This window comes from Penaeus chinensis, chromosome 38 (assembly GCF_019202785.1).
Source record: "Penaeus chinensis breed Huanghai No. 1 chromosome 38, ASM1920278v2, whole genome shotgun sequence".
Taxonomy (NCBI): Eukaryota; Metazoa; Arthropoda; class Malacostraca; order Decapoda; family Penaeidae; genus Penaeus; species Penaeus chinensis.
The window spans coordinates 20,163,917-20,175,289 of NC_061856.1; the positions used below are offsets into that span (position 1 = coordinate 20,163,917).

Sequence of the window (11,373 nt, forward strand, 5' to 3'; positions counted from 1 at the left end):
ACCAGATATACATAATGACATGTGAATACATACACAATAAGAAAATCATAATTTCATTGTAAAAATAAACATTATGAAATATACATCATGCAAAGTTCAAAATTTGGTTCAGAGTATTATCATACAATATTCACAGACAAGATGGTATTGCATTCAGACAAATGCTAACATATAGGCTTATAGTGTTGAAATCTGAGGACTTAAAAACTTAAAGGTTGTATCTTTAAACTTTGGCATTACTGTTATTGTGCATGAGTGCCATTTATATACTCATTATGCCCTTATGCTATAATTTTCCATTTTTTGTTACATATGTAACCAGACACGTAAACAATTTCCCCGTATGATTACAACATAAGGGGCATGGTAAGTCACCTAACTATGCCGAAGGTGACTTCGGCATAGTATCGATCTGATTTCGATTTCCACATTACCTAAGTTCCATATTCAAGAGCTATTTTCCTGATAAAAAATATTATGGTCGGCATTCCATGACAAAAGCAACGAAGCTTCTAGGGAAGACATGATATCAATAGAATTGAATTGCACCTGAGGAAGTGGAAATTCTCACTTACCTTGTAAATGCAAAGTAGATCAGCACAGATATAGTAACGATCAGCAGCGTGATTGTATGAGGTTTATAAAAGAATTCCAAAGAAATGTCATCCACAGGCCGTTCATTGATTGAGATAAATCTATCGGAGGCATCAGAGCCTGAAGAGTAGGTTCGTTTTCGAACAGCCATAGTTGTTTACTGAGGTAAATCGGAAATAAAAATGGAGTTCAGATAATTCAATTCAACTATGAAAGATAACATAACTACCAACTAGTGCCCAATTCCCAGTTCTCTGTACAGAGAAAATATTCTATCTTTAAATGGTATATTGTTTAAAGGAATCAGATTAAGATTCCCGGGTCCAGGTTGTGGAAAGAACGTCCTTCCGTGAACAATCCTCGATGCCCAAGGAGGCGCGAGCGGAAAGCAGACGACCTGCTGCGAGTAAGGACGAAGCCGCTGCAATGACGTCGGGAGGATCATGCTGCGTGTGACTGATTGCCAGTATTGTCATCACCTTAGGAATAGGAATGGTAAAGTCTCTGTGGCAATGTAGTACTAAAGATCTACAATCTCGTATGGGGCAATGGTGGTTAATAAATAATTAGCAAAATCTCAAATCCAGGATTTCATTGATATTATTGTAACAATCTTTATCTACTGACCTTACTCTTCATTGGTAATTTTGGTTTAACAAGGTTATTCATATATGCGCAAATATTCTTTGCGGATTTGAAATGCTTCTAAAGTAACAAATGACAATTAGGCACTCCAAATGATTCGGGTTTTCTATCAATTCAAACCCGTACTTGCAGCAGTCAGCGCAACGACCAAATGGTGTATAGAAAAAAACAAGGGAACGTGCTTATGATTCGTAGACAGGGGTGTAATAGCTCATATTATCACTTGGTAATTGCAGATAGTTGATTTTTACAGTAATGTAAGATTCCAGGCTATGTCCTTTACCAGAAAGTTCAAGTCAGGTACGGAAGATGGCCGTCAGACCATAAGACTGAGACTCGTTTATTTATATTGTCTACAATAAATATAAAAAATGGGTCTTCTACCACGATGCCACTGCCCGCACGAGAAGATATATTAACTTTTCAAAGACAATCTTTACAACTTGTGACTCTTCACACCAAGCGAAAAAAAAATCAACCATTAGGAGTATCAACATAGGGTGTGGCACGTTCAATAAGCTTTCATTTAAATACAAAGATGACTTAATCACCGACCTTTTGTTCAGCTGCACTCAATGCACGGTAGTAATCATACTACTGAATGTTTAAACATAAGTGATGCACATTTGTCTATTACTTCTTCATCAAGACTAACTCATGTAAATCGATCTTGTCAGCTTTGTGATTTGGAACTGTATTCCAAGAAAAAACAGATGCCTTTTACAGCTGCAGATCAAGAGTTTAGTAACAAATATGCCGATGTGCCCGGACAGTGGTTTTCACTTTTAGCACAAATAATCAACTGCAGGCCCACTGGTTTTCAGCGCTGTGTCATTATTATAATACAATCGTAATAAAGTATATTTAATATTTGTAATTGTTTTACTCTTTGTCCATATTTGTCTCCCTCTTTTTCTGTCTCTCTTTCGCTCTTTCTCTCAATATATATATATATATATTTATATATATATATATATATATATATATATTTAATGACATGGCTACCGAAATCAAGACCGCCGTTGTCTGTCACCGAGTGTCTTTTATTCCCGATATGGGAGCCCATCCGGTCACACCCTTAACAGTTATTATGAATGTAATATAATTATTCTCATCAGGAATTTCCTGTGTCCCAGCAAATTTTTAACGCTGTATTTATCAATCTAAACTTTTTCTACCTGCCACCCGAGTTATTTTCTTGTTCCCAGAGTGGTACGTTATTACATAAATTGCGATCAATTAGAACTCCTTGTTGTTTTCTTGTATCTCCGTCTTGTCCTGTTGGCCATATTTTTTTTGTGTGGAGTCCTCGCAATGTATTCTATTTTTTGATGTCTCGTCCCGGCTTGTTTGTTTCACCCGTTCGTGTAGCATCCACTTCGCCCTCGTGTTATTTACGTGATAATGCCTTCGTGTGTCTATGACATGTATGTATATATATATATGGTAGAAAAACCTTTGAAGAGGAAAGGGAGAGGACGAGGTATAAGAGAGAGAGAGGAGAAGCAACGCGGGAACACGGACGGACTCAACACCAGGACTCGAAAAGGAGGGACCTTACCGGAAAAGGCGTTCGACGGGGCGCAGCAGGTGACGCTAAGCTGAACAAAGCGAAGAAGGTTACCGTGATCCCTCGATCGTGTTTTTTGCCGGGGTGACTTAAAGAGATTGTTTTAAAGAGATACACCGGACTCGCCCCCCCCCCCCCCCGGCAAATTCGGCCTCGACGCTTACGCGATAACGCGCCGCTTCGGTGTCCACCCCTCGTTGCTGCCGCGATGCTCATTGCTTACTTGCAATTAGCTTCGTGCCCTGTAGCCTACTCTTTCCTTTATGGAATTTTCGGCATTAGGATAACTCTCTGTGCACCTTCTGCTGAACTGGACCCCATCTTCGAGCTCGTGCTCGGACGTGGGCAGACCCTTACCTCCCGCAGGGGAGGGTGTGTCTGGGGGGCCTTAGCGTGCCTGCCTTACGGTGCACAGAGAGTTGCCAATCTTTTTGCTAGGGACTGGTATGGCAGACCATCTGATGACTGCCACTCTAGATATTTCGTTTAGGAATGATAGGCTGGAAGGAGCCCCTGCCTTTGTCAGGCCCTCAGCCTGGTTCTGTCGAAATAGCAGCTGCTAGACAGAACCGAACTCACGTCCCGCCACTGTAACAGCCTAGAAAGTTAACTTCTACCCCTCACTGTGGTGAATCAGCCTTTGGGTGGCTGTTTCTGAGGGTTGAAGAAACTTCCTTGAAAGGCGCTGGACTCCTCTTCCATCACTGAGGTGAAACAACCTTTGGGTGGCTGTTTCAGAGGGAAGAGGAATTCACAAAGACGCAGGTCCTTTCCTCCCTCACTGAGGGGAAACAACCTTTGGGTGGTTGCTTCAGAGGGATGAAAGGAACCAGCTGGCAAAAGGACAAGACCCCCCTTCCCTCACTGAGGTGAAACAGCCTTTGGATGGCTGCTTCAGAGGCAAGGGGGAAACACTTTGAAAAGACACAGGTCCTTTCCTTCCTTACTGAGGTGAAACAACCTTTGGGTGGTTGCTTCAGAGGGATGAAAGGAACTGCCTGGCAAAAGTGCAAAACCTCCTTTCCCTCACTGAGGTGAAACAGCTTTTGGGTGGCTGTCTCAGAGGGAAGGAGGAATCAATTCGAAAAGACACAGGTCCTTTCCTTCCTCACTGAGGTGAAACAAGCTTTGGGCGGTTGCTTCAGAGGAACGTAAGGAACTGCCTGGCAAGAACGCAAAACCTCCCTTCCCTCACTGAGGTGAAACAGCCTTTGGGTGGCTGTTTTAGAGGGAAGGGGGAACTACTTTGATAAGACACAGGTCCTTTCCTTCCTCACTGAGGTGAAACAACCTTTGGGTGGTTGCTTCAGAGGGATGAAAGGAACTGCCTGGCAAAAGTGCAAAACCTCCCTTCCCTCACTGAGGTTAGGCAGCCTTTGGATGGTTATTTCAGAGGGAAGGGGGAACTACTTTGAAAAGACACAGGTCCTTTCCATCCTCACTGAGGTGAAACAACCTTTGGGTGGTTGCTTCAGAGGGATGAAAGGAACTGCCTGGTAACAATGCAAGACTCCTCTTCCCTCACTGCGGTGAAGCAACCTTTGGGTGGCTGCTTCAGAGGGCTGAGCAAAAGGGCTCCAAACAATGATGTCTCGTAGGTGGAAGGGCATCCCCTCTGGTCTCTCCCCAGGGGTTTACACCTACCCACGCGTTTGCCGTGCGTGGCAGCCTTGTGCGCTGTGGAGACGGGAGTCCTGGAGGTTGAGCGATGCCGTGAACGAGTACGCCCTGCGGGTAGCAACACGCCTCTTTGGTCCTCTATTCCAGCAAGACAGGTGGCCTGATCCCGGCCCGGTCACGGTCGATCGGCTGGTCTCCCCCGGGAGGCTAGGGTCAAGCAGTCATGCCGCCATTGGCACTCACAATGGTCCGTGAGCGCCGTCACAATGGCTATTGGCTGCGTATATCCTCTCATCACTCCTGTTGCCGTTAGACACTGGTTCTGACACTCAGCTTCCCCTTGTTGGACTCCGTGGTGGGTGGGGGCATGAGAGGATGAAGCACTGACCACTATATGGAAAACTCAAACAAACACCACCAGGGTAACTGTACAGCCAAGCCTAAATGTGGTGTCTGTAGCAAGGCACATAACACAGAGGTATGCCTTAAGGCATACAAAGAGGAAAAGAGAGACACGACAGCCAAATGTCCCAACTGTGCCAAGAAGCATCACGCCTGGAGCCTGACTTGCTCTGTCAGGAAAGAGGCGGCCCTCAGGCGACAATAGGTTGCTCAGGCACCCACGTCTGGGGAAGGAACAAAAGCGAAAAGGCCTCCCGACCTCCTAAGAGGAAGGAAACCGCCCCCCAGCCGACACCGGATGTCTCCAACAAAAAGGAGTTTCCAACAATGCCAAAGGTGCAGAAAAAGAAACTAAAGAAAAAAGTTTCTAATACCACCACAAAAACCTCCCCAACAGATGATCATCTCCTCTTTGACAAGGACGATATGACTCTCCTGTTGACTGCTGTTGTCTCAGCAGTAGCAACAGCCCTGGGGAGGTCGAGTGAGGAGGCCGAGAAGGCAGTTTCGGTCGCCATGACGGCAATGACCCAGACTGTCGCAGCCCTGAAGGGAAGAAAGCTGGATAGAGCAAAACCAGCCCCACCCTCACCCCAGGACGAGACTCCCCTCCCCACTCCAAACCAGGCCATGCCTTCACAGGCAGAGCCAAAACAGGCTGAATCTGTGCAGTCAGAGCCAGATCACGCTGACCTTGCCCAGGCAAGGCCAGCCAAAGTCAGAGCTACCAAAGGCTCTCTACCTCCCAGTGGACCCAAGGATAGCCTGACAACAGACGAGGAGCCCTCAACCAGCGAGGACCTCGCAATGGAGTTGTCAGACTCCGACGATGTCTCTGATGTAACAATCACTGAGTAACATCATGGCACACCATCTAAGCATCCTACAGTGGAACATCAATAGCTTCTCTGCAAAGAACGCCTTTCTCTAAGCAATAGTGCGATCAAGGAACATTGACATTGTCATGCTCCAAGAGACATTAACAGTGGACACTGTTCGCTTCTGAGGGTATCACGTCTTCACACTGCCACGAACACCTGGCAAGAGAGGCTTGATCACCTTTGTTTGTGAGAGCAACAATCCCCTGCTCCGCAATAGCCGATGCATCGCACTGTGGAGACGATGTTGAATCCCTTGCCGTCGAGGTTCACCTGGCCGGGGGGCCCCTCGAACTGTACAACGTGTACAGCCAGCAACGCATGTCAGAGGAGGGGTCCTAGACCTCACCTTGGTCACTGCGACTCTGGTGGGGAGGATTGGCTGGCGTGTCGATGAGACCGTCACAAATGACTATTATGGCACTATAACTACCCTCATGGATACTGGCCCAGCTGAAATTCTAAGACCGAATCCAAGATGGAAAACAGTCAAGGCCAACTGGCAGGCGTTTCAAAACGCCTTGGCCCTCTGTCTGAGATGCAATGATCCCCCACAGAGCGAAAATGTGGAAGTGCTCGAAGCTAGCCTGCTAAACGCCATTAATGAAGCAGCTTCACAGACCATACCCAAAACTCGGCCTGGGTCCAGGAGTCACAAAGACGCCTGGTACTTCAACGACGAGATCAGGGAGGTCAACCACAGGGTGAACATGTGCCGAAAACTATTCCGAAGGCAAAGAACCCCTGACAACTTATCCCTCCTCAGGGAGGCTGTCACGGATGCCAAGGAAACTGCCAACAGAGTCAGGCAGGAAAAGTGGCTGGAATGGTGTGAGTCCTTCGACCACCAAACCACCCTTTCAGAGCTGTGACAACGGCTCAAGCGAGCTACCAGCTGCTCAGCCCCAAGGTGCACCCATCACGACCCCCAAGCAGAGGTTAACAGACTGGCGTACGAGTTCTCTGCGAGAACGAGCAGCAACAGTCTGCCAGCCGAGCTGAGGACAAGACAAGAGCGTCTACAGCCAGACAGACATGCTCAGATCAGAGAAAGGGCAGCCGAACCCGATAACTCAAAGCCTATAAATCCAGTTCCAACACAGCCCCGGGCTCTAATAGGATCTCGTACCCCATTATCTCCCACCTAGGACTAGCAGGTGAGCGTGCACTCTTGGAACTCATCAACAAGTCCTGGGAAACTTCCACTCTACCCCAGAGTTGGAAGAGGGCTACCATAGTTCCCGTCCCAAAACCAAAGGAGCCGGGGAAGTACCACCCCATCTCTCTGCTCAGCTGCCTGGCCAAGACGGCCGAGAGGATGGTACTAAACCGGCTCCAATGGAAAATGGGTCCTCTGCACGAACACCTCCACGGGTTCACAAGGGGCGTGGGCACAGCACACAGCATACCCACACTCTTAAGCACAATCAGCAAGGGCCCAGCTGTGGTGGTATTCCTTGACCTGGAGAAGGCTTTTGAACTGGCAAGTCTGCTTGCCATTTAGGAAAGCCTGATCCAGAAGGGAATCAGAGGAAAGCTCTTGGCTTGGATAGGTGACTACTTCAGGAACAGGACTGTTAAATTGCAGGGTCACCTATCACAGCACATGCCGCTCGAAAATGGAACGCCACAGGTTGGGGTTCTCAGTCCAGCCCTATTTAATGCCTTAATGTCCTGCATTCTCAACATAAACCTCCCAGTGGGGTGCAAGATGATCTCGTATGCAAATGATCTCGCTATCACCTCCACTGGAGCATGCAGCCAGAATAAAGCCCAGCGTTGTCTGGACCTCGTGTCCGAGGAGTGTTGTAGGACAGGACTAAAGATCTCTGCAGCCAAATCCAAAGCCATGGCTCTGAAACAGAGAGTTCGAGGCACAAGACTGAAAATCCAGGGAGTGGAATTGGAATGGGTCCAGGACTACCTATACCTTGGGGTAAAGATAGACCGGACCCTCTCCTTCCAGAAGGAGGTCCAATACCTAGTTGACCGAACCAAAGCAAGACTGTCATGAGAGCAATGACTGGGAGACGCATAGGGCCCAGACACAAAGTACTAAGATCATTCTATGTACATGCTGTCCGGCCTATTGTGGACTATGCCCCAGTCGCTCTAATTACCGCAAAGAAAAAGCACACAGACAAATTAGAGACAGTCCAGAATGAAGCCGCCAGGATCATTCTGGGTGCCCCGAGGAGGACGAAGGTCCTCAACCTCCTGATGGAGGCAAACCTTCTCCCCCTGGACTCATGAATCGATCTAATGGCAACACAATTCCTGTCAAAGGTAATCCAGGCTCCTAGGAACACAAGCCTAAGACAAAAAATAGTCAGACGCCCCGAACAAGACAACGAGCTCTTTGCAAGCAACTCCTGGCTGTCTCACACAGCCAGGGTGCTGATATGCCATCAGCCCAAAGAACAGCTTCTTGCTAAGGGCATGGACTCCCCCCACCCCGACTTTGCCGAAGCCCCGCCGTGGGCACTGAGCCTGATAGAGTTCAACATAATGAGCCTGTCAATGAAAAAGAGCCTATAACCCATGCCTAGCCTAAAGGCAGAAGCCCAGAGGGTCATTACAGCCATCACTCCTCCGGGTAGTAGAACATACTACATGATGGATCAGTCAATCCCTTGAGCCACACTGCAGGCGCCGGCTTTGCAGCAAGGGACGTCACGCGATCCGTGAGGGTAACAGACGCCTCCTCGCTACAGGCAGAGGCAGTTGCAATCATAGGAGCCCTAGGCCACGCGTCCCTAAGGGAAGGACACGTGGTCATACAGACAGACTCCAGGGCAGCCATTGACTGTCTTCAGCACAGCTTACCCACAGACAACATCTACCTACTGACCACGATTCTCACAATGGCACAGAGAATTCTTGCTCAGGGTAGAAGAATTATCATCAACTGGGTCCCAAGCCATATCGGCATCAGAGGGAACGAGCTTGCTGGCAGGGGTATGCCCCCAAATCCCATGACGATAAAACCGAGCCGAAAAGTACTTAAGGAGAAGTGTGCCTTGGTCGGTTGTACCTTCCTACGGCAGCTCCACAGAGAGGAAACGAGAACCTCCCCCTCGGCCTGCTGGTACTCAGACGCCACAGGCTATAAACCACTGGCACTCTCTGAAGTAAGAAACAGAAGTACCGAAGTCATTCTTCACAGAATGCGCCTAGGTTACCACTGTGCATGGCAGATTATCCCAACAATCGAATGCGATGAAAGGTGCTGCAAGCATTGCGGCGAGCCGAACGCCACACTAGTCCACTACTTAGAAAATTGTGACCATACACAATTCCTGAGATAGGGACCGCCCACAACAGCCGCCGTGCTGGTAAAGAGGCTATGCAATATGCTTACACCATGGCGGCAGGAGCGCCTGCTGGCAATCCCGCCACCACGTTAAGCACCAGGTGTCAGACAATTAAATGAGACAGCCGTAAAAAGCTGACACAGGCCGGGCCATATTTAGAAGGCCCGGGCGAAGCTAGAACTTCGCAAATCATAAAGAAGAAGAAGAAACGCGGTAACTCGGGGCAGGTGAGGACAGATAAATGGAAGTGAAGGGAGGTCAAGTTAGGTCGGAGGATCGGGTGGACTATGCACATGGTGGCCGGCATAAGGCAGAGGGCAGAGGATGTGGGAGGAAAGGAGACTATCGGCAGGAGAAAAGCCGATATTTAAGTTGAAATTAGGCAGCAGCTTAATTTGTGGGCGTGGACATCAGTGGAAGGAAAGATAATTCGCGCTGCTGACCAGTCCATCTGATGGCCTGTGTCCCACTTATGACAAAAGAGGGCGTTGTTGTTGTGTCCCCTGGATACAGCATACTTATTTGTTGAGACAGACGCTTAGTGAGACTGGCACCTGTATCGCCAAAGTATTGCTTATCACAGGAGGGACAAGGAACAGCATAGGTGCTTCGAGGTAGAGGGAGGACTGGTGTGGTTGCGACGGAGTGTTCACCTGGTGAAAGATCCCTTTCAACTGCTGGAGATACGCTACCCTGCCAGCCAGAAATCTTCGAAGATATACCCTACCTGTGCATCCATTACTTTACGTAGGAAGTGGTAACACAGGTAAATATCACAGGGTGGGCGGTCCATAAACGACACACCAGCTAAAGACCTCCACCCACCCTTTTATGCTGTAAATCCTCGCCCTTTGTTCAGGGGAAGCACATTAGCTTGTGTGATGGCTAAAGGCAAGGTTCCATTGACTTTCTTTACACGCGGGCCCCGACCCACTTCCATCCACCCTGCCAGACGTACTGTTTCAACTGCGGAAACGGCCCAAACATACCCAAGGATTGGCTACGCGGTAATACAGAGCACAAAGATAGTTTCCTTTATTTCGCTGTAGTTTTGAGTATTGTAGCTTTTAACTTTGTGAAGAATGAGGAAAGAATACCAAAGTTAAGGCATGGAAAAAAAGAAAAGACCTGATTGCCATAATTATCCTTGTGAAGGAATAGCCACTGAAGGACGGTCGCGGGTTTAACAAATTTCGAACATGGAGGTGTTTTTTTTAATCGTTACTGGTTGCATCTTATGAAACCTCACATTGAGAAGAAGGATACTCAGCTGAGAAAGACAATTCCTGCAGACCATCGATTGGCATTAACACTTCGATATCTAACAAGAGGTTAGTATTAAATAACATATTAGTTTTCATCTTTTGTGCATGATTTTGCTGGTGTCCTTTTGTAGTTTATATGATGTCTAATTATTTGTAAATAAAACCAGATAAAGATTTAGTTATCTGCATATTTCAAGAATATTGATATTCCTACGAGATAATAATAATAGTTGTAAGTACACTCAACAGCATCTAGTACAATGTGCAGTGAAACAAGTTTCAGAAATGCTAAATTTGTTTGTGATAAGTCCCCTCTTTACAATAAAATTTCTTAATTCATTATTTTCCTGTGTGTAAAAGTTCTTTTTTTGTTCCAGATATTGCTGCAGGGGAATGGCTCTGGATCATTAGAAAAAATGTAGGCAGAGTGCTACACTGCTTTTATTTTTCATTTGTTGTAGTTAAATTGTTGAAATTTTGTCAGTATTTTTTTTTTTTTTTTTTTTTTTTTTTTTTGCTCATTGGTATTACAAAGTTATTGTTGAATTTATAATTAAATTTGTATTGCAGGTTTTGTAGTGTATTGTTTATTGTCAAGTTTCTAATATCTATTTTATTATAGTTCTAAGGTTGCCACTAATTTTAAAATCTTATAGTTTGTAGTTTTAGTTATTGGTAGTAATTGATTTTTTCCTCTTAAATTCATACATTTTTGTTACAGTTGTAAGTTTGATCATCAAGAGGAAAATAATTTTCTTGAACTACATACTCCTTTAACATGCAATAACTTTGATAAAAATAAGTGCAAATGTTTGTTACCCAATTATATATTCACATTATTGTATATAAATGACAACCAAAAATGCATCATATAGCACTGTAACTATTAACACACACACACACACACACACATACATTCATATATATGTGTATATGAAATACATTTGCATGTTGGTATGTGTATATAATTATATATTTATATAAATATATATATATATATGTATATATGTATATGTATTTATACATATACACGTACACACACACATATATATACATATATATATATTACATATATTTACATATAT

General features: G+C 45.9%; 1 protein-coding gene across 2 annotated transcripts in view; it reads right to left on the reverse strand.

Moving 5' to 3' along the window:
- LOC125046110 (phosphatidylserine synthase-like) overlaps window positions 1-1,908 on the reverse strand; it is a 75,316-nt gene extending 73,408 nt beyond the window's left edge. Inside the window, exon 1 of one of the 2 annotated variants that reach the window (XM_047643753.1) lies at window positions 1,795-1,908. Coding sequence is in view for 1 of the 2 variants with exons in the window: in XM_047643752.1 (XP_047499708.1) it covers window positions 576-745 (170 nt within the window). In the remaining variant the exon portion in view is untranslated. Of the gene's footprint in view, window positions 1-575; window positions 860-1,794 lie in introns of those variants that run through there. The other variant, XM_047643752.1, reaches the window with a different exon arrangement.
- Window positions 1,909-11,373: the final 9,465 nt, after the last annotated feature.